This window comes from Astatotilapia calliptera, chromosome 11, assembly GCF_900246225.1.
Source record: "Astatotilapia calliptera chromosome 11, fAstCal1.2, whole genome shotgun sequence".
Classification (NCBI taxonomy): Eukaryota; Metazoa; Chordata; class Actinopteri; order Cichliformes; family Cichlidae; genus Astatotilapia; species Astatotilapia calliptera.
The window spans coordinates 10,229,544-10,253,934 of record NC_039312.1 but is presented as its reverse complement, the minus strand read 5'-3'; the positions used below and the strand labels follow the sequence as shown (position 1 = coordinate 10,253,934).

Below are 24,391 nucleotides of genomic sequence, written 5' to 3'. Positions count from 1 at the left end.
TTTTATACACACTGTCCTCTTACTGTATTAGTCGCATTAAATTCTAGCAATAAGCAAAACGGAGGAGTGAAATCAATGCTGCAAACAGGACAAGTTGAAGCAGGGAGAGGGACACACACCTCTTTGACATGTGTGTGGAAGGCAACAGACATGTCCAGCAGCACTTTACGTTGCTCGACACGTCGCACAAAATCCTGGATGCGGTCTTCAAGCTGGTGGGCGGCCTGGTAAATTTCCTCTGGGTCGCACTCTCCGGTCTGGGCCAGCTGCTCTGCAGCCTCTAGTAACTTGTCAGCATTGGTGTAGGTGTTCTGAAAGATTAAATACATTTAAAATGGGAATATTCTATCTCTTCCAAGTGACCTTTACAAGAAGAACTTTACTTACTTTCTCTTGTCATTTTTGTCACAACTTATTAAACTGAACGTACCAACTCAACATTTTGCTTTGTTTTGGGTTGTTTTTTGTCAAGTCTACACAGTGAAATACTGTTTTCAGGTTGTTGCAAAAATAATAAATTGATGGGAAAAAGTACGTCACAGAACAAAAAGTGTTTGCTTTGCTCACCTGTGCAACCTCTTCAAAGTCTTCATGCCTTTTCTGTAAAGCCCTGGCTCTGTGCAAAGACTTTCCAACACCTGTATGTTTGCTAAGGAAGGCCTCACCGTGATTTTCTATCCAGTCCAGCACCTTTAAAAACACACACAAACACATGCAGACACACAAGCACATTTAAACAGGTAAAAATAAGCAGTGCATTTGAGGATGCAGTACGTATTTCCCAGCAGTAGGGGGTACAATCGCCTGCATTTAGACCACATTAATTACAGCAGTCTATAGATGTCATCTCTCTGCTTCTCCCCACCCCCTTTTCTTTACTCCTTTCCTCCATATGCAGTCTGTCATGTTTAAATTACAGCCTGGGTGACTGGGTTTTGCTTCAGTGTAAATCCAAAGCAGTGTAAAGAGTCAGCATTCCCATTGTGGCTGTGAACAGATATAAGTCTTTGTACTTATTAATAACCTTATTATTTATTAAACAGATGGCCTAACTCCATCTGTTTCTATGTGGGGTTGTGAAAGGGATTTTCAACATCTCTGAGAGAATATTTTGATGAGACAAACACATATGAACATGCACACAATGCCCTCGACACATTATGTGACAGTAAATTGCATCACCATGGAAACCACTACCAAGAGAAAAAGGTGATAAAGAAGAGATGGGGAAGACAGAAGCATAGATGTACAGCAAGAATGAGTGAGAGAGAAGGAGAGGTGGAAGAGGGGTTCCTGCCCAGAGGACAGAAATACACCAACTCAGAACTTTGATCTAAGAACTTGATCCCACCACAGCCACACATAGAGACGCTCACTCAAAAGAAATTAAAAAAAATCCCCAGAGGAACTTAAAAAAAGCTACTGAAATAACTGGAGATTATTATATCGTATTCTTAATATCACCCCCTCATTTTTTAAATTCAATTTCCAGTTTGAACTGGAAAATACAAATATTTATAAGATTCAATAACCCTAAAATTGACATATAATGACAAGCCTAGGAAATCGCTCTTCATTGACATCCTCTCAAGCTCTCAGAGTAAAAAATGCTTAAGTGGACGGATTCCTGGATTGGATAGTTAAGTAGCCAGAGTACAGACAATTTAAGTCTACAGGGAAACTAATTCAGACATAAGGGCAAGATGGGACAGCACTTTATGCAATTCCTACTGTACTGTCGTTGTGTGGGCGTTGAGAGTCTCAGCAAAGCCAGGTTTTGCTGTGGATGTTTGCACACATTTCTTACTTGCTGTACATCCTGCTGAAAGACACACAGCTGCAGGCGCTGATGCAGACGGACTTTGCGATGCTGCCAGATGTTTTCCAGTTGCCTTTGATGATGCAACACCTCATGGATGATATCCAAAACATGATGCACAGCCTTGGAGTAGTTAGCTGATGCCATCAACGAATCTGCACTTCCTGGGGTCAAGGGTCGCTGCAGTTTGTCCAACAGAGACTTGCCATCCTGGCTTACCTTTGAAAGTTGATGGGCAGTGTGACATTTAGTACTGGGTGGATCTGATGCGTTTGATGCTGTAAGTAGACTTAGAATATTAATATTAATACAAAACTAAAATAATTTGAATATTATATATGTATAATATATGTTCTTTATAATTTAATTCAAAAAGTCAAAACTATTACGTAATCTATATTCATTTACATGCTGTATAGAAACATTTCAAGGCATTTTATGTAATTTTGAAAATGATGGGCTATGGCTCATGAAAATCAGAGTCTAAGATCTCATATTATTAGAATATTTCCTAAGATGAATAAAAACAGGATTTCTAATGTAGAAATGTGGAATTTCTGGAATTTTTGGGCTTCCTCTTGACAATATCGCATAGATTCTCTGTGGAGTTGGCTGGCTAGTCAAGCGTACCAGTAACATGGTCAGCAAACCATTTAGAAGTAGTTTTACCACTCTGGGAAGATGCTAAGCATCTCCATAAGGTTTGTCAACAGACTGAAGCAGGAAGTGCTCTAAAATCTCATGGGAGGCGACTACTATAGCACACAGTGGACCAACCACTACTAAATACCAGTAGATAACATAACACCCCTAATAATGTTTTTTTTTATCTCATCATGTCATGTATGTTTTTAACTGAATATTGTTTTAGATTTCTTAGCTGGAGGCAGTGAATCTACCAATTTCAAACTAAATTTCAAACATTGTTTAATTTGTGTTATTTGCTTTATTTTAAGTTGTGAAACTAACTAAAACCCAAAGAGATGTATCGATGGAGAAAGTTTCCATTGTTGCTGAAGGCATGTGTGAATATTTTGAATGCACGATTTGCATAATCATCACATCTATTGTTTGTATTCCATAGAGTCACAATGATATTTGTATATATATTTGTATACTCTGTGTGTTTGCATGCTTATTTGTGTCGCGCACTTATGGTTCGGACGCACTGTCTCCGCAAATGTGCCTGTTTCTACTGACCTCAGAGTATGCTGTGGTGATGTGCTCATACAGCCCCTGGTGATGATGGATTGTGTCTTCCAGATCCTGGAGTTCAGAGGGCAGCTCTCCCTCACCACATGCCTTACACCACGGCTCCACTTTACTCATGTACTGCGAAAAAAGACAGATATACAGTATTTGTATAGAAACACAAGTACAGCATCATACAAATGCTATTAAGACCGAACAAGCAGGTCAGTTAAAGATTACAATAGCTTTAATATGTCTTCGAAAGTCATTTTTGCACACAAATAATAACCCTGAAGTTTTCTATCCAGATGGTGGTGCATATGAGAATTTCTATGGGAGGACCAACACAGTCAAAAAGAGAAAAGTAAGACATCACTTGGAAAAAGAAAGACAGAGTGATGGTATTTATTCACAAAACTGTGAACAACTGATGGATTTTGATCTTATATGTCACTTACAAGGAAGTCTTGGGCATGAAAGACCACACAGAAAAAGAGCCACTCAGCAAACAACAGTTGTCAACAACTAATGTTCTGCTACTGCATCCGTAAGCAAAACAGTTTAAAGTAGTATTGATCATTTAAATGGTCTCTCATTGGCAAGGTTCCACAGTAACCTCAGGGGCTTTAAATTGGAAAGTTTTTTTTTAATCTAAATGTATAAGTAAGAGTACAAGTAAGAGTAGAAAATTACACAAAGCTGTAATATGGTTTAGATGACAAAAACACATCATTACATAACAGATCATATGCTGCATGCTCCAATTATTGTTTGCACAGCATGTACTAAATGAATGTAAGAACTCACAACTTTATAAATACATGCAGATATTCTGATGCTTTCAAGCAGAGCTGCCAACAGCGCATTTACGTCTGCCAAAAAAAGTCTTTTTGCACATATAGAAAAGAAGAAATGTGCATCTATTATGCACACATGTATTACTATAATATCAGAAGTGTAATTAATTTTTTGCATCCCAGTACCTGATCTGCTTTCTGGTGGAAGCTGGCAGACATCTCCAGCAAGGTGCTGCGTTCGTCCAGTGCTGCAGCAAAGGCCTTCCACTCTTGCTCCAGCTGGCTTGAGATCTGCTGGATCTGCTGAGAGGCATAGTGGCTGGACTCCAGGAGCCGATTTCCAACAGACATGATTCGATTGATGTTCACATACACATTCTGTTTTTCAGAGAGAAACAGATACAGAGAAAAAAAAACCCAAAACATATTAAAAATTATTTAATATGGTTTTACTCTTTTAATTAATTTCAGTTCTATACAAAAGAAAAGAAAAGCTACATTTATATAAAAAGTGCTCTTATCGTTAATATTTGGACATCTTCAGTGTAGTCTGTCATTCAAAGTATATCCAGTCTTCAAATGGCCCAGACTGTCACTGTTCATTCAAAGCAATTAAAGTTATATGTGGAAAAAAATAGTGGCTAAAATTATTTATCACATATAAATAATTATAAAATAAAATAACCTCTGTCCTCACACACACACACACACACACACACACACACACACACACACACACACACACACACACACACACACACACACACACACACACACGGGAGACATACCCCCATGTGAATAATAAAAAAGCCCATTTGCCTCTTAATCTTTCAGTCTTTTTTAATATATGGGCCCCAAGCTGTTTTGTGTAGATAGGCATGGATCAGCAAACGCTAATTAACAACTGTGTTAACAGCGTGTTATTATTCTATTCAATTACTGCTCCTGGAGCCTATTATGGCTCTTAGCTAGCTTGTTTCAATCACAATGGGAAGGAAAGATGAACCAAACACCAGCTACGACCCTTAAAGCAGTTTTCATCAAAGCTGTGGACACTGGATTTACTTTGTTCAACTCAGGAAGCTTTGAGTTTGTCTGTTTTTATATTAGGGTTTAGAGAGATTTTAAACAGCTCTGCATTTGCGTGTACTGTAGAAGAACAATCCATACTGTGCAGAATCAACACTGAAACGTGCTCGATACAATCTGATGTTGGTTCAAGGATAAGAGCGACAGTGGTGAGCTAAACAGCACGGCTAACACGAGTTCAGCTTTTGAATACACAGCAGAAGTTAAGTTGTCATAAATAAAAGCATGGCGGTTAGGACTAGAACTACTATAATCCCATAATAAATCTTACACATCAAATGTCACAGGAAGAACTGTCTCTGAGGTTTTATGTGGTATTAGGGACTATTGGGATTTTGGGGGGGACCTCCAAATCACACAATCATTCAGGGGAAGAGAGGAAATGCAGACATGTTGGACTACTTCGGGTGGTAATCTAAAACTGATGGCTGAAGGAGAGAAGGGAGGAGGAGTTGGGAGAATATAAATTTAAAAAGTCTTCTTAATTTAAAACTGATGGTGCCATAGGGAATGAGAGTGGCTGTGGGAGAGAAAACAGACAGAAATACAGAAAATGGAAAAGAGGACAGGTCCCAGAAATGAATCAATCTGTAGAAATAGACAGTGTCTATCCTGTAAAGGAAGCACAAGAAACAGTAAAAACTCCCAAAACCTTAAAGCTTTAAATACTTCCTGTTTCTAAAATGACCAGTAACCAGACTCGCTGCTTTAGTTACAATATTTACTGAAGTGAAAAATTCATGGGTAATATAGGGATGTCAAGCAATATAAAAATATCTCTGCAATGTGCAATTCTTCAGCTAGCTATAGGTTAATATAAATGTAACTTTGCAGGACGTGTGAATTTATGCTAACCATGAACAGTATGAATGAACAAACCAGTCATATTGGACAGGATCCTAATTCAGTCAGCAAGGTAGCTGTATGGAGATGACTGGCTTTGTAACATGAAACACTAATAAACCCAAAGAGTCATTTGTAAGATTCCTTTACTCAAACAATGTAAACCCAGTTTTGAATAACTGGGTTATCTCACAGTTCACTTTCCCAACACCCTGTGCTCCTGCTTTCCAGTTTTCACAGGAACTACTCCTAATCTCTGTGAACCATCTCTTTGTATACAAACTAAAGGCAAATCATTTATTTGCCTTTAGGAATTTTTCTGGGTTTTCCATTTTTTAGTCCACTGAACAAGATACAGTATCAAAATCCCTCCCGAATCCTTTGGAATTCAGATTCTTTTTTTGTAAACATTCATTCTTCTTTTCTTTTTTTACATTTTTATATAATATATGCTGTTATATTCCAGATGTAAAAAGTAGCTGCCCGATGCTTCCAGTGAAACCTTTTTACATTGGCCCCTCCTACCAAGTCATTTGCATCCATAAAAATCTGTAAGGCATTTTAGAAAAACACATCACACAGTCACTAACAACCAAAGACACCACTCAGCAATGGCGGAGCCGGCAGCAGAAAACGAAGATTACATGACAATGGAGGCTGACCTGTGGTCAGAAGACGACAATACTTATGAAGTTGCAGACACACTCGGTATAGATTACAACGCAACGAGGGACTCAAGAGAACAGCAACCAAACCCTGTGTTCAATGGTAAGAACAGAGAGGAGCTGAAAAATCAGAGAGCTGCGACAAACGCAACACTGCCAAACATCGGAAACCAAAGCGCAGCCACCAACCGCCCCCCCTCTCTTAGGTACATGACTATCAGATGGCCAGCGTTCAATTCCAACAATGGAAGAAAGCAACCTCCTGAGTTAGGTAAGACAAATATTCAAATTCAGACGATACAAACACATTAAATACAAACACACAAAACTATTAACATTATTTTCTCATTAGTTTTTTTCAGGCATGTTACGGTGTGTCTGGTGGTTCTGTGTATTCTGTTAATCAGCGTACTCATCTGTGTGAGCATCGCTTGTGAGTGTGAACTTCACTTTTGTGAAATCATAATGTTATCACCATGTGTATACACTGATCTACGCACTGATGTATGGAAGACATTTTTAAGCCACTACACCAGATCTAACAGACTACATTTAAAAATAGTGATACTTACAATGACTGAAAGTTTTATCCTCATCTTCAGTGAATATATTAGCTCATTTATCACTTAGTCATGTTACTTTAACTGTCCATAGGACCATGAGCGTGGAATAAATCTTCTTTGCATTGCTGTCCTTTGTAAAGAATTACGTCTGTATGTGAGCTTCAGTTGTACATGAACTCATAAACGTATCATTCCTTTCATAATAGGTGCCACTTTAGCTGGGCATCAGGTGAAGTTGACTGAAGAAAACAACAAGCTACGCGGAAAAAACAATGAGTTGACGAATCAACTAGGCACGTAGTCAATAAACACAAAATCAGCATTAACATCTTCGAAATTCAGCACAACTTCATCACAACAGAGTGCAAAAAACACAAAATTATGTCCAGTCTAAATCCTTGAGCAAACAGTTTCTTAGATATATAAATATATATTTATTTGAAAGTGTACTTTTTTGAAAAAACCTGTTTCTGTATTTACAGATAATTTAAGAAACGTTTCCACAGCAGCATATGATGTTTCCAGTGATGCTTACCCTGCCTGCCTCTCTGGAAGAACATTCTTTGTACTTAATTATGAAGTACTTGATGTAAGAAAGCTCTTTCCCTGTATCTCTATGTGTGCGTGTGTATATGAATGTTATGGGTATCAAACATTATGCTCAAACGTAACAGCTTCATTTATCTTTAATGCAGGATATCATGACAGAGTGCTACTTCTATCTGCGCAAAGTCAGCATGGATGGTAAAGGCTGCAATAGCACATTTTCTTGGAGGTGTGCACGTACCTTTCTCTGAGACTGCAGCAAATATACAAAACGACTGCTTGTACAGATCATGGCATTTCTACAGTCTGATTTCGGGCTTATATTGCAATATTTTTTGGACAGTTGTTATATTTGCTGCATAACATACATCATGTGTTTCCTTCTCAACAAATATGACTAGAAACATTTCGACTCCACGCATGACAGTTCGAACAAATCTACTAGCAATGCTTATTAAATTTAATCATTACAAGATACCCAAGTCCTGTGGCTTCAACACAATCCCACCATCCCCTCCGTCACCTGAGGCCCGTGGATTCTTGTAGTTGGATTTTTAGTTTCTCTTAGCATTTCTATGACCTTTAGCTTAATTTGTTGGGATGTCCACTCCTTGCAAAACTTTCAACTGTCTTGATTTTTTTCCCAATTGTGAAAATTGTAGAATTACAGAATAAGTTTGGAAATGTCCTAACGATTGATGGTTAGCAACAATTGCTTCTTTGAGATCATTACTGTTGACTTGCTTCTTTGGCATCTACATCAAACATCTGAATATGTCGCATCATCAAACTGTTAAAATCTTCAGCAAAACTGTGTTAGTTAACAAAACAAGCCAAACAATCTGAACTCTCTGAATTCATTTTGTGATATTAGAGTTTTAAAACCTGTAGTAGTTGGGAAAAAAGGCATCATATGCTACATGTGTAAAATGACGGCTCTATTAAAAGTGTTTAAAAAAAAGCTCCTTGACTCCTAAAGTGAATTTTTAAGTACCTCCCATAGGGGGAGTAACAGTATCATAACCCTAGGGGTTGTATTTTGCAACGTGACACATTATCTCTCACATAACAACAAAGAGTCACCATCAGCATTTGGTCCAAACCTTCACTTACACATGACACTCCCATCACTGATGACTGCCTGACACAATACAGTAAACACATGCTGGTGGGTTTTTTTTTTGTTTAGTCGCTGGAAACTGGCAAACGAGTAATTGCGTTGTTTCACCTTGGTTTTACTCTTGCTACAATGTTGACACAGTCGGAGAACGCGGACACACAAACAGGAGAACAGGCAGTATAAACACACCTACTGACACTGTGTGTTTCCATTGTGCTGTGCAGGCAACAGGAAGGGGAAACACCGCTTCCTGTGGAAGAATAGGTGGAGGGGGCGGTGGTCTTTCACTGTTAAACCATCTGTATGCATGTTCGTATATGTTTGTCTACCCCAGGGGTAGGCAACTCCAGGCCTCGAGTGCCGGTGTCCTGCAGGTTTTAGATGTGTCCTTGATCCATCACAGCTGATTTAAATGGATAAATTACCTCCTCAACATGTCTTGAAGTTCTCCAGGGGGCTGGTAATGAACTAATCATTTGATTCAGGTGTGTTGACCCAGGGTGAGATCTAAAACCTGCAGGACACCGGCACTCGAGGCCTGGCGTTGCCTACCACTGGTCTACCCTGTCAATATGGGCCTGAGTATACAGTGTAGGTCTATCTGTCTTCTCAGCTGTCTCAGTTGCTTTTTGGCTCACCTCAGCCAGTACAGTTGAAACATCCGGCTGTGGGAGGTCACTGAAACCGCCCTCTCTGGGCTGAATGTTGCAAATGATCTGTAACACCAGTGACTCTATAAGAAGATTTAGGCCAGTTGCCCTGCTCTCCATTGGTTTCACTTTTGCACTAAAAATAATTACTTTTAGAAAGTAGCACGGAAAAATGGCAGGCTAGTTTGCTGTTCAAATCAGAGGTAGTGGGCTACATCCTTATTGTTTCTCAGATTATTTTGAAGCTGTTTTTAGTCTAAAATAAATCTACTAATTTAAATGCATCCCACGAAGCCTGGAACAAGCTTGGTTTACTTGCTTGATGATATATGACAAGCAGGAATAACACACCATTATAAGTTATGAGGGATGTAAGAAGAAAGTGCACTGCAAAGGATTGACAAAAAGGATGAAACAGAAACCTTGCAAAGCTTACCAGTCAAACTGTGACAAAGGAAAACAAAGTTAGGGCAGAGTGCATAGTGTGGTGGGTGCAGTGACACAATACTATATCCTCAGCTAAATTTATTAGCCAACAGCAGAGCTCTAAGGACTAGAGTGAGCTATGATGTCGCAGGGAGGAGGGTGGAGCAGAGCAGCAAAGGGCAGCACACAGCGGTGGGAGGGGCACAAAGGCAATGCGGGTCAATTATGGGAACAGCACCATGACAAGACATGACAAACTGGGGCAGAGTTGAAGCAGAGTAAAAAAAAGATGAATATGAGAAAAAGAGCATGGCAAGACAGAAGACATCAGTTTCCCCATATAGGGAGAGGGTGGTTTGGGATGAAGGGTGGGGAAAAAAAGCATTTAGTGTGGATGAGAGGAATGACGGCAGTTTACGATTGCATTACCTGTTTCTGTGCATTTGTATGTGCGTGACAGCTAACGATAGGGTCTTACCATGCAGTTCATAGCGAAGTGGTTGTGCTGCGTCTGCAACTCCACAGCATGCTGGTGGTTCCCTCCGATCTCTGTGTAACTGGTCAGGAAAAGCCCCTTGTTGTGCATTATCCAATCAAACATCTACAGAGAGTAGGTGGAGAAAACACAGTTAGCTTTACAAAAAGCACATCAAATGAAAAGCTGCCCATCTTGTGGTAACTCATAGCAGCAGGAGTGAGAGGCCTTGTTGATTGCTAATTAACCACAACCGCTGAAGAAGGCAAAGGTCATTTCCAAGCTCCTCTGATAGGAAAACTAAAAAACTAAAAGACCGCTGTTGTTCACCCTCTATTGAGGTAAGAATATGACAAATGTCTGTTAAATAAAGGTACTTGCCAAAAACCCTGAAAAGTGTATAGGGCTACAGTTTCCATTAGCAGACACTCACACATTACTTAGAATATGAAAAACTCAATTATATATTTCCAAAGGGCATTTAAAAGCTTGTAAACTCAATGGGCAACCAGAAATCTAAATATATATTTAAAGAATATAAGCAATTTCCACTGTAAGTGTAAAGATGACGTATTATGTCATCCATTCATTTAGAAGGAAAAGAAAATTAATATTCAACACCTGCCATCAGTCAGCTTTATTAAACCTTTACAACCATATTGAGCCTCAATTATCTGGCTTACATGGTAATGATGATGATCATGTTATATTCTTTTATGCCTGAATAGAATTGGTAAGTATGCTCATGCAAAAGATTAGTCAGGAATGACTGCATGTCCAAAAAGTTTAACCGCTGTAGTGGCATATTTAACATCAGGCATACTGCAGAACTGACAACACAATTAACTTTGTGATTAGTTCATTTGTGATTAGAATGATTAGTTCTCTGACCTTCTCAGCATCTTGCTCAAACAGCCGCAGTTGGAAACACTGGTCCAGCTTCAGTTTCCTCATGTGCCACAACTGCTGCAGATTCTGCCGCATCCCGTGCAGCTTATCCAACACACCCGTCACTTTAGCCACCAGATTGTGCGCGTCCGCGTGCACGTGAAACCCGTGATGGTGGTCGTTAGAATCTCCGCTAGCTCCAACACTCCCAACCCCTGCAGTCTGTGACTGTAGCCTTTGGAGCAGCCTCCGTCCCTGTGCGTCGAGCTCCTCTACCGATGCTTTGGTGGCCCTTTTCTTCAGTGCAGCATGTTCTTCCATTAACCGCCGAGCCCCTTCCAGATCCCGTGGGAGATCACGCTGGGACAAGGTTTCCTGGAGTTCTTCAAGGCGTGATAAAGCCCGCGCTGCATCACTGGCAAACGTCTCATAAGAGAGCCGCACCTGAAAGGAAAGTTAAAAGTCAACTTTTTTTCCCCAATGAGGATACGGAATTGAATTTTTAAAAAGATCTGAAATAAGACTGGTCTTTGACTGATGTTTTCTTAAGTAAGCGCACAAAAGATTTAAATTAAAAACCATCTTATGAAGGAACAGATGTAAACAAAAGAAAAGAATCAAAACCTCAATCCATTCATCATGGTTGTATTCTAGGCTGCCCTCGAAGTCGGCTGTCAGCTGGGAAGGGTCCACAATCTTGGTTAAACCCTCTAAGGAGACCATCACCGTCTGGTGCGGGAAGGCAGATTTGGGACACACAAGAAAATAAAAAAGAATTACAAATAGATGAAAGGGCGAAAGAGGAAAAATAAGCACAGTTTACACTAATATAATCACCACCATATTCCAGACTAGTCAACTGTTAAGTTTCTAAAATATTTCTTACTGTAAAAACTTGACTCTAAAGATAATGTGCAATCAGTAAGCACTGTACACCCACTGTTAGAATGGGTGTGGTGAGGTGACAAGAAAGACTGAGTTATCTCTCATACGAATGCTTCTATCACTGTGATCTGCCTGGTAAGTAAAACTCTACGGCACTTGATGTGCACCCAAAAATGGTACGTTTGACGTCATACACAAAAAGAAAAAAAACAACAAAAATACAACAAGTTGCTTGTCCAAAGCCAAATGCACTAAAGTTAGGAATAAACTCTTTGCCATGTCCTATATATCCTGTTTCCATAGTAACTGGGTCAGAACTAAATATACCACCTCAACATGCCCACACGGGACAGAATCGTGCCACTGACACAAAGCACAGTCCAATTAGAGCTGGTAAAAAAGGCCAGTGGGTATGCAAAACTAACTAACAGTTTACAACAATTTGCTCATCTGAGCATACGGTACACTGACATGACGAGACAACAAAACAAAATGCATTAATCATTATCGAAAAGAGAAGAAAATCAAACCAAAAACCAAAAATTACAAAAAAAACAAGCTGGAGGGGTTAAAATGATTACCTTTTTATGTTGAACTATTTAAAGCGCGTTCGAGCATCGCCTACCTCAAATTCAAACTTGGAGCTGCCAAAGTTGGTCCTCTGCTTCTGCCAGAAGTTGTCTGGCTTGATGATAAGAGCAACGTGAATACAAGAAGGGAACGATTCCTGAAGGATCTTTAGCAGAGGTTTGATGCTGTCCCACTTAGAACCACGCATGTCCACAATGACTGTGAAGCCATGTCTGGCCACCTCCTCACTGCAGAAAAAAAGGAAATAAATAAAAGAGGTCATATCCCAGGATAAAGGGCTAATTCACAAAGAAAAAGATGCAGTACGTTTAACATTTATAATGCTAACATAGAACCATTAAAGCCAGGTTAGAGAAAAAAAAACTTGCTGGCAACGAAAGGACAAAATTTGACGTCACTGCCTCGAGTCGTAACATAACATTACACAGCCCTTTTCTAAAGGAACTGCTGTAACTGAAGTATCCAATCTCCACAGCATCTGGAGAGGAAAGAAAACAGTTAAAACATTCAAGCGTTGAAGTTTCCACCGCCGCTTACCAGGAGTCCTGCTGCCGTACACTTCCATAAAAGGTTGTTTCTCAGTATTAAAGGCTTTAATCTGAATGTGTAGCTAGGACACAGAAATAGACGCAGGGCCTCCTGCTCTATCTCACTCTGACCACACTCTATGAAAACAGATCGGCAGCCAAATGGATAGAGAAAAAAAAAAACAGAGCAGAGCCGATAGAGAGGAGAGCGAGTGAGAAAGAGAGATACTGAGACTGGAAGGAGGGTAAAGAAAAAAAAGGGGGTAAGGCAGCAGAAATATTTAGACAGGAGGAAGAGAAATTAAGCTGAGGAAAAGAAGCTGGCCTCCTCCTGACTTATGACACTCCTCGGCCTTCCGACTGGATGACTGGCCACCTCTGACTAATCTTTTATCCTCTCCAGTCTTACCTCTTTCTGAAGAGCTGAGCAGTTTGGAAGCCTGTAAGTCTTTGCACACCAGCTGTATCGGCTTCTACGGCTTTAGTTAGAGGTAGATACTTGTTTTTTTTACCTCTCAGCCCTAAAAAATACTTTAGAGAAAATTATTGCAACACTTTTAATAAAGAGATCAGATTGGCAAAATGATCTGCCTTCAGATAATGATTTTAACATAAACTTTTTATCCAACACAGACTGCTCTCCAAACTTAAAATAACAGGCACTTTGACATAAAACATAAACTCCTTGCGTGCATAATTTAGACTTCATTCACCCTCTTTTTGGGTTTTAAGGCATTTGATCTGAGAATATATTCTGTGGGATGATAACTACGCACATAATCTATAGGGAGTAAACAAAGTAAAGCTGTGAACCCAACAGTTAAACTTGATTCTGCTGCTGCTACTGAAATTTATGCAGGAACTGAAAATGCCTCATTCAGCCTCTGACATCCCACAGATGAACTAAAAGATCAGTGAATCTGCACTCCATCTTTTTTTTCAGTAACTGATCTGGACCACTTCTTGCCTCAAGACAAATCTCCAAACTCCACCGTGAAAAAGACTTTAAAGCAGTCAACCTGCAAAGCACTAGTAAGCATAGCACAGGGGAGATCAGACGCAGCAGAGAAGAAAAGTGCAAACTTCCCTCTAAGCTAATGACAACTGACTCCAAACAGGTAAACGCCCGGAGCTACGTATTAAAAGTGCTTCTAGATTTGAAGATCAGCCTGCACACAACTACAGGGAGCAACTTTGGAAATGCTTCCTGTGGCAACACGTTTTGAGTGTGCAGCAGACTCTAGTCTAGCATGACAACACATCAAATGCAGGAATGAGAGGTGAGGTGGGGGGGTCAACAATTGGCAATACACCCTTAGACACTTTACAGAGAATCCAAAATAAAAACAGCCCAGTTTTTTTTTTTTAAATTAAGAAAGGTGGGAAAGTCAAACACAAACCAAACAATGAGTATACTTTGTCTGTCTTCAGGCTTTGTGGATACATGACCGCTAACCATCTGATGTTAACTTGTTTGACATTTTGGATGTGGGACAATCATGGTGACAATGTAGGATCAAGTGAATAAGGTCCCAGTCATACAGGCCTAGAGCGCACAACCATCTGGCAATCAATGGTCATGAAGGAAAGATGAGTATTTCCTGAGCGAGTTGTAAGTGCAGGTTGATGGAAGTCGCTGAGAGCTTTACTTAAGCCAGTCAGCGACCCCCTGGCAGCTACCTTTTTGCTGGGAGAAAAGTGCATTCCCCCAAAATGTCCTTGTGACTACATTGGTTGTTAGCGTATTGCCATGGTGGTAGACTGAATGGAGCTGATGGACTTGTCTACAAAGATTGGCTGGCTACTCTCTAAGCTGTAGCAAAACTGTGAAAAGTACTACTGCTCACCTACAGGCAACTACAGGCAACCTGCTAAAAACCAAAGCAATCACCAAAAGGTTTCTGGAGCAGCATCTTCTTTAAAACTAATTTTACCCAGTAACAGCCTCCAGAAACCACTGCAAACCATTTGGGGAACACACATTTTCATCTAGCAGTTGTCAGTTGTATCATGTCCAGTTATTGCAAACAACTCTCGATGTCACGTGGGAAACATCAATAGCAAGCTATAGCAGAGGTTATATTTGAGCGTCTACGCACGTCCATAGTTGGGTGTGTGTTCCACTATCCTTACCTTGGGATTGTGGCCAAGTATGCTATGAGCCTGCGCAGGTCTTCGGGTCGTATTCTGTCATGGTTGCTCCGTGCTGGAAAGGTGAGAATCGGACCTCCACGTCTGTCTCTGCCACCTTCGCATAGAAATACAATGACACAAAGAAAACCTATTTAAATTATGAAGATATTTTCTTTTTACAATTGTCAGAGATAACTAGTGAGTAGAGATAGCTGGTTCAGATAGAAAGACAGGTCAAATCACAGTTACAAGAGTGGTAATGGAGTTCCAGTCACAGAGCTATAACAAACCACACCAACTACTAATCTGACAGAAAAAAAACATCTTAAATTACTCACAACTATGCCAATACAGTTAACACAAATGATGTAATAGTCAGATCAAAACCATGCTGTGTCAAATTCACAGTTCAGAGAAATAAGTGAATGCTAATAAATTAGCTACACATACCAAATGCAACAGGGGAGCCAACAACTATACCCAAGACCAGTCTCCATTTCCATGTGAAAATTTCACACTTGATGTCACTGACCTCTCACCTTTAAAGCCAAAAATGTGCCCATGTTATCAACCTATTAAGCTAGCAAATTGAACACCTGCCACAAAATTAGACAATTAGCCCCTAATGGTTTATAATACAGTCAAAAAGATAGAGACTCCTGCTGCAGATAAGCACACTACATAGTTGGCTTAAAGTACTACAGAAAATACTGCTCAAGTTTTGGTTCCTAGAGTTTCAGTTGTGCATGTTTCACTAAATAAATAGATTAGAAATGTGAATAGGGAAAGTGTCTAACCGAACTCATGACTAGCTAGTAGGCTAGCAACATAGGCAGCATCTGTATAGTTAGCTTAAGCCAAGTGAAAATGATGAGGCGTCAGTGATCATATGCAACATTTTTTGAAGCTTTCAAGATTGGTTAATCTAGATAAACTATGAGTTTGGTGTCATCACAGTAGCTATTTGGATAAGTGACCTAGCCTACACAAGCGAGAGAAGAAGCAGGTGACAAAAAAATGAGACATCAAAAAGTATCCATGTGATTAGAAAAGTGTACTCCTATAAAACTCTGATGAGGAAATTATATTTAATATTGTGGATAATGGTTTATGTTAATTAATACAGATTAATGAGAAAGGTCAACCACAGAAATATAAATCAGAAAAATAACATGATTTGGAAGAAAATGAGAGATACCGAGGAAACAGATTAAGATATTAAACTAGACAATAAATGCGATAATTTAGGTCATCTGGCTGCAAGAATCGGCGAGATTCACTAAACAACGACCAATACTCAGGGGGAAGTATCAATTCTCGGTTGGGCAGAAAACTCACCATGGACTAAGCTCACTGGTCTTTAAGCCGGATGAGCAAAAAATGTTTGACAGGTTTCACAGAATACATTATTTGATAGAAACAAAGGGATTTTCTAAATGGCTGACAGTCTAAGAAAGTAGAATTAGAGCAAAGCATATTCTCAGGTTTGTGTAAATGCTAAAGTGGCTTTACTCCAGCCTGCCTTGCAAACACTAAAATACAGGGAATGACACCAAACATAGAGCACTGTAAGGACTCTACAGCAATATAGTGATACAATGGCTCCTTAAAATAAGAGCACAATTTTGCTGAATGTCAGAAGTAACTAGACTGACTTCTTCACTGAAAAAGGATGGATGGAAGTTTCAGTGAGCTTAAAGTTGAAACAGATATTTACAATTACAGCACATAAAAATGACACTGACCTGAGAGAAAGGCAACCTTCTCCTTGAGGATTGGAAGCACATCAATGGCCTTCATATCCTCATTACGATGAAACCCTGAAACACAGAAAAAATAAGCAGAATAGAATATTTAAAATCAAAATATTTAACGCAGAGACAGCAATTAGACCAAGTTCATTCAACCTTTACACCCACGTAGAGAATACATGACCCTGCAGCACACCAAAAAAGACGAAACACTTAAATAAGGTAACCCACTTTATAGCACAGCGTGCAAAAAACAACATAAATGTACATTATAATGCTTTTTGTAACTTTGTTCATATCAATGACCACAGACACAGCAGAAGTGGCTCTATGGAACTGGTTAGAGTTAAGGTTGATGTTGTTACTAGTAGCAATTCTGAGGAAGTTAAGACTGGCTGCAGATCTAACTAGTTGCCAAGAAAATCTCTGTTTTAACTATCTGCTTCTTGTATCTTGCAAGCTATTACATTTGCATTATTTTTGAAATAGTCCATTGCTTTAGCACTGAATGTTCAGCCTACTTAGGTTTACTCAGGAATTCCCACAATAGTCAGTGTGTTACACTATGTTGCTGAAATGTCATCCCCTTTGCCTCGCCTCCTCAACAGATGGCACATGGTTAATACCAGGAAGATGGAGCATTTATGTACACACACACACACACACACACACACACACACACACACACACACACACACACACACACACACACACACACACCCTCAGTCTCTCTTTCTCCTTCACATGAAAACAGCACGTTTACTGAAGGCAGTATTTTGGTATTTGGTGATAACTGATAAGCATATTTATTCTTCAGGAAATTTCATTATGAGGACTGAAAAGGGCAATAATGCATAGCTGAACGCAATCATGCCATAGTTAGTAAAAGAAAATATACATCAGCCATGATGATATTGACATTTCAGGCTGGTGAATATATGAGTAAGGAGCTGGCGGGTAGGGAGGGGGCTCTGCCTGCACTTTCAGTTTGCTAGTGATGTCATCAGATATTCCTCACGTAGCTCTTAGTCATCTCTCTCACACAAACACATAAGAAATGTAACCGATGCAGTTCATTATCTTAAGTCCCGCCACCACATAAATCACCGCTATCACCTGAACTACAACTGACTCAAGGCGTGATAATGCTATTAGAACTGAGGGCACAGACTATCACATCCAGGATGGCGCTGAAAAATAACAGTCCTGCTTTGCATAAAACGCTTCAATAAGACGCCGTTTGGGGGGCTAAGTTCTGATAAACAGAGCCTAGGGGGTCAAAAAAAGAAATATATAGTAACAACTTTGCACAAACACGGTGCTGCTTTGGCATTTCTAATATAAGCACTTTATCATACTGACTACCAACAGAAACCAACTAATCAGAGAGGCCAGTCTACTGAGTGCTGAATCATGCCAAATTCCCTTCAATAAAAGTCAGTCGTGACAAGTACAAGCCAATATCTCCAGCAGGAGGTAGTGACTTAATATTACTCTAAAAAAAGTGATGGCTTGATGGCACAATTCAGACACTGAGTGACATGCTGTAATGTAGATATATTTCAACACGAGTGCCATTAAACCTGTGATTAGGTCTCCTAAGTTGTTAGTGAGTTATAAGCTGAAGATATGAAGAAACAAGAAACAGGCTATCTTTTAAATGTGCAGTATGACATCACAGGAATAGAGAAGCCAAGTCGGATTTGTGAAAGCATAGAGAAGAATATGAGGACAGAACGACCAGCTGTGACAGCACACACACAGGACTGCAGAAAAGCAAAGAGAAAACAACTAAATAGCTCCTGCAGGTTTAAACAGCTCCTGTAATATTGATTTCAGCCACGGTTTGAAGTCAGGCCTGAGCGGTATCACGTCACCTCTCTGTAGGAAGCGACTGGACTGATTCAAGGATAATGTCACAACCAGCTGACAGAAAATGGGACTGACGTAGCATCAATGGCTTTTTATTGTCTTTCCATTGGTAAGAGGATAGGGAAACCCACATATTTTAAGCCTCCATGCTTCATGTCCTCCTACACCTGTGTGTCTTCTCTTGACTTGCAGATTTAAAAAAAAAACCCATAGTAATAATCATGGAAAGAGTTAACAGAGAGACTTCATTGTGTGTCTTTAGAATAGTGCTTTGTTGCTGGGACTGCATTCACTGAAAATCAGCACTATACAGAGCAAAGGCAAAAAGAAACAATACACCTCTAGCAGGTTTTTGTGTTAGCACATGTGTGCCTTTCCTGTGAAGTGTGCCCCAGACACATTCCTCTCAGTGGTAGTTTATGTAAGATACTGACTCTGGCACGCAGCCAGCACTGACCTCTGTTACACTCCTGCTTTCCCCGCTAAAACTCAAGCTACGCACCTTTCTCAAACACCACAGATCAGACCAGGTCAGCAGAAAGCTGGGCATATATGCACTTAAGCTTTATGTTGAGGACTGTGCTAAGCTAAACAGATCTGCAGTTGTATATTTTAATGCCTAAATACTGATTTTTCAAAATTCGGTGGTGAATTTAACATAAATGCTGCATTGCTTTAAAAAAAAAAATCGAGAGCAGCTGGCAGTAAAGAGAAAGTTTCACAGTATGATGGCCTATTACTTATGACATCAGAGCCTCTCCTAATTTTAGTAAACAGTAAGTACTACCCTACACACTGTGATTCATGACATCCCATCACCGCCTCTTGCCACACACACACTGTTGTGTAGTTCTTCAGGCTTTCTAGGGTTGTTTCAAGTTTTTCTTTGGACATTTTCACTCATTTTCAATCCAGTCCTTATACCTGACCAAACCACTTAACACTGAACTGTGAATCATTCAAGCATAAAAAAGGTAACTAAATCAAGGGATTAACCAGTGTTGTGTCTACACATAACAGAAAACTTAGGAAAGAAACAGTTTTAAATTGTATTGCAAAAACACATCATTTGTTTCCATTTCTTCAAAAGAATCTATGAAAAATGTCAAAGACAACACAGTCCAAGCATTTTTTTCAACCAACAAGTTGAGTCTTAAACCGCTGTTAGCCAAAACTTATATCTCAGCATGTGTGCAGTATGACTTTAAAAAAATCTGAGGAAACTGGACAAGTGTTGGACAAAAGGTGTGCCAGGCCTAAGAAAAAACATTTCAGCAAATGAACAGCATCTGTAAGTCACGTCCTTATGAAACAGGAATAAATCCTTGACCTGACACACGAACTGAAAAAAGCAGCTGGCCCATCAGTTGATCTTTCTACTGTTGACCGAAGTTCATCATTGGAAGGGAGGCTGTCAAATTACATTTGACTGAAAATCAGTGACAGTAATGAATCCAAGATAAATTTTTTGGTTCAAATGGTCATTGGTATGTGCACAGGAGATCAGCAGTGAGGTACAACAGTGAATGTCTACATCATCATGTCATGGTGGAATTGATGGAATGGAATTATGAACTCAGAAAAGTACCATCAAACTTCGATCCACCATGCAATACTATGAGGAAAAAATCTCATTGGTGAAATGACTTCATTTTGTAACACAACAATTGCTAAAATATTAAAAGGCATATGTTGTTGGTCAAAAACACAACATAGCCTCCCAAGAGCCCAACGTGGGCTCATCTTTGAATGGAAACCAAGAAGCCTGGAGAACTATTCCTGAAGACTAATGAAGAAAGAAATTACTTAAAGCTGTGTTGAAGAATAAAGGTGGTCACACCAAATATTGACTTTCAAGCTTGTTACAATTGTGCAAATGCCGTTTTTCCCTTAAGTACTGTATTTCAAGTTATGTTTACACATTTTTCAATAACTTCCTGCACCCATTTGTACACATTTCCAATTTTCCTAGCGAAATATAAAGAAATGGGGGGTGGCTCGAGGCTTTTGCATAGCACTGTATTAAAACAAAAGAAGCACACACACACAACAACCTCCTCCTTTCACTACATGCGACCCTTCATTTACAAGTCTACTGAGCATGAAATAAAGCTTTTCAATCAAAGATTCTTTGTTCATAGCGGTCTCATAATGAGTACAATCCATTTTACTGGTGGCGTGCATTCAGCACCCTGTAATATGAATAATGCTTGTCCACAAAATATGCCCTTTATAGTAAGCTTTTTATTATTATAACATATTACAACAATTTAAACAGGAAATAAAGACAAAGGGCCTTAGCAACATATCTCTCCTCAAATCTAGAAAGTATCAGGATATGCCAGGTGATGAATGCGAAACAGAGGATGACAGACATGACAGATCATCTAGACATATGCAATGCATAACAGTTTCTCATTCATTACAGGCAGAAATGTGGGCAGCGACATATGCACTTAAACACTCTCTGTCTCTTTGCGCGTTTGTTTATGGAGACATTGTGCAGACATCCATCAAAGGTGCAAATAACACATAATGTGTGAAATAAGACAATTCTCTGGGTTGCGAGGCGTGCTCTTTGTAGCAATTTGCATTTCCACTACATATTTAGGTCGTGCACTATACTCTGATATTGTTTTACTTTATTTAATTTTTTTAATTTAATGGATATTCAGTGTGGTTCAAAACCATGTAATATTCACGATCCCAACAAGTCATCGCAAATGGCTATCCTGCCCTGAGCCTGGTTCTGCTGGAGGTTTCTTCCTTTCCACTTTCGCCAAGTGCTTACTGATTGGCTGTTCTCTGATTGTTGGGGTTTCCCTGTAATATTGGAGGGTCTTTACCTTACAATGCTTTTGCGCTATATAATTGGAGATTATGTATCGGAATTTCAGAAGCGGGACCACGCCTCCTTCTCCTTCATCTATATAGGTTCCCCCCAGTTCTGCAAACTGTTCATTCTTGTTTACGTGCCCCACCCTCCCTCCCTCCTTGTTCTCAATTCTTTAACTTCTTCACTCCTATTTAGTACATGGGGATCTGTCAGGCCCAGGAGCTGTCGCCAGTCCCCTTCGAGGCCTTCCCCAAACCGCAGCTCAATTCATGTCCAAGCATTCACCTTTACCTACTAAAACGCTGTCAAACCTACAATGAGGACGTGGGCCCAGCTAGTGGAATAAAAGTAAAAATGATTGAATTGAATAGAAGAAAAGGTCAGAGGTGAATGATTTTTCTCTCTTTCTTGCAATCAATAACAAGCAAAAAGCAAAGATGATCTCGTACAGTTTGCTCATTTGTATAATAATGCAAACTGCTGTATGTTTAGTAGTGGCAGCAACTTGGCAAAACTTGTGTTTTCATGTTGCCCGAGGGTCAGTCAACCCTTACAGTTTAGTTGAGCTTAAGACAGAAAATTGCAGCTTGCATTTAACTTCACGTGAGATCTTAACTGAGCCTGTACGTGGGAGTAAAGAGCTTCATGCATGGTTTCGAAACTGTAATGTTTCTGTGATTCCAAAATTCCACAAAGAACATTGCGTTTTCAATCTGTTACTGTTGCTCTGCATGAATTTAGAAAGCAGAGTCGGAGCAAGAGGTGATGACACAGATTCACTCTGTTCAGCCCTTTTTTTTGTCTTTCTAACTCCAAAAGGATTCTGCCCTAAATCCATCAATTCGCGTAGTCATGTAGCAGAAGCATGCCAATCCTTTTCCCTTTGCCCTCCTAACTCCGGGCTGGAAAGACTCACATACTAATCTGAATACACTACTGGAGAACAGATTGTCTTCAGTGTTGTACTAATTCTTCACAGCACAGACTGAGAACATCCTACATCGTTTCCAATCTGGGTTACAGGCTAGTTTTTAGAAGGCTTTATTGAGATGTAATGGGGGAATGAATGCAGTAAGTTTAGACAGTAATGTAGAAATTCTACGAACCCCCAACCAAAATTGCAACACATGCAGAGATAATTGCAAGCAATTGCTTCACCTACAAGCGCTGTAACAACATCTCATAATCCAAAATGAGCATATGTGCGTCGTCTTTCCACAGAAAGTTGGAAATCACAGCCTCGATGCACAGGGCCAATCCCTTTGATTCCAATCCGTCAGACCACAGGCTAGACTGAACACGGTGCATCTGTGCAGCCTGCCATGCCACATGATGCCAATCCTCTGGCTCATAACCTCGTAACCTCAAACTCAGACCAATTACAAGCCAGGCTAAATGTAGTGCAGTGGAACAGATCAGGCATGCAGCATAATGCTGCAGAAATGCTACAGTACAATTCCACTGGCTGATATCGTGACCATCCCAGCAAAAATTTGATAACGTGCATTCCAGCTGCCAGCGAGGATAACTGTGGTGAGATTCAGAGATTTAGAGCAGCACTTGCTATGAAATGAATTTCATACTAAAAATGTGCACCCAGCATTTTTTCATACAACAATATTTTACCGGACAAATCTAACAAATTACAGCTGTAAGAATGAAAGACTCTTTAAAATTAAGTGGTGACTACGTATGAAGATTTATAATGCAAGAGCAACATGAACTGCAGTGCAGTTCATATGCTTCTTAAATACTTCAGTTCTGGGTCAGAGCCCAGTATGTGACCCTCACTATGTGTTAGTGCTAAAAGAGAGAACTGGGAGTCATTTGTTGCACTGCTCAGCATGGTTTGGCTCAGTATATATGCAGCTTTTAGGGAACAGCGCAGACACTGAGGAAGTGTGGGAGCGGATTCATTTATGGGGCCAATATACCCTGTCAGAACAGCTTGTTGGACAGTCCAGAAGCTTTGGAAACTGCCTGACATATATCTAACCCTGTCATTGTTACATATACAGAAAGGCACACTTGTAGCTTTAAAGGTTCTGTATGTGTACGGATGTGTGCTGGTGCTGTTCTGGCTGGTGCTTCACGGTGCAGCAGTGTGACTGACATCCTTTGTGAGCCTCTCAGAATAGTGCTCCCTCAGAGGGACGGATGTGCCAATTTATAAGCTTTTTGGAGAAAAGTAAAGAGAACTTTGGCAAAAAGCAGGGCACAGGCCACAGACACTCCATAAACTGTACATAAAGGATGGAAATAGTCACTGTGATGCCACCCACTAGTCTTGGAAACCTTAACCTTAGGATTTTGTATGCCATTATATTAGCTCTTTAAGAAAGTTTGGGAGAGAGGGCGAGCTGTTACACTATTAGTTAACACTAGCATCCCTGGTTAGCAAGCTGTATCCATAAATGTTGCACAAACACGTATTTGCTAGTCAGTGGAGATTAATATCAATACAACACTAGCAAACTTCAACAGACCATTGGTCACCAATACCGAAACACATTCATCTTGGAAGGGATGTACCACACAGCAAGCCATAGTATTTGTTAGATAATGTCATTAAAAATGTTGTAACATGCACTGACAGCATAAACATGTCCAAGAGGTCCAGCACAGTGAAACAGTGTAAGTGAGACCTGGCAGAGAAGCTATACATCAGCATCCTTCTGGAACCTTCTCTCTCTGAATGCATACAATCAAGTTTTGGAGGTTTTT

General features: G+C 39.9%; 1 protein-coding gene across 9 annotated transcripts in view; it reads right to left on the bottom strand.

Annotated features, from left to right (window-relative positions):
• The window catches only part of triob (trio Rho guanine nucleotide exchange factor b), a 114,138-nt gene that overhangs the window by 54,367 nt on the left and 35,380 nt on the right, over positions 1 to 24,391 (bottom strand). For 8 of the 9 annotated variants that reach the window (XM_026185039.1, XM_026185040.1, XM_026185038.1 and 5 more), the window contains 11 exons: positions 16,954 to 17,028; positions 15,209 to 15,323; positions 12,583 to 12,775; positions 11,697 to 11,801; positions 11,076 to 11,516; positions 10,188 to 10,310; positions 3,994 to 4,185; positions 3,020 to 3,151; positions 1,808 to 2,038; positions 568 to 690; positions 120 to 311 (listed from right to left, as the gene is read on the bottom strand). In XM_026185039.1, the coding sequence (XP_026040824.1) occupies positions 120 to 311; positions 568 to 690; positions 1,808 to 2,038; positions 3,020 to 3,151; positions 3,994 to 4,185; positions 10,188 to 10,310; positions 11,076 to 11,516; positions 11,697 to 11,801; positions 12,583 to 12,775; positions 15,209 to 15,323; positions 16,954 to 17,028 (1,922 nt within the window). Of the gene's footprint in view, positions 1 to 119; positions 312 to 567; positions 691 to 1,807; positions 2,039 to 3,019; positions 3,152 to 3,993; positions 4,186 to 10,187; positions 10,311 to 11,075; positions 11,517 to 11,696; positions 11,802 to 12,582; positions 12,776 to 13,085; positions 13,295 to 15,208; positions 15,324 to 16,953; positions 17,029 to 24,391 lie in introns of those variants that run through there. The other variant, XM_026185037.1, reaches the window with a different exon arrangement.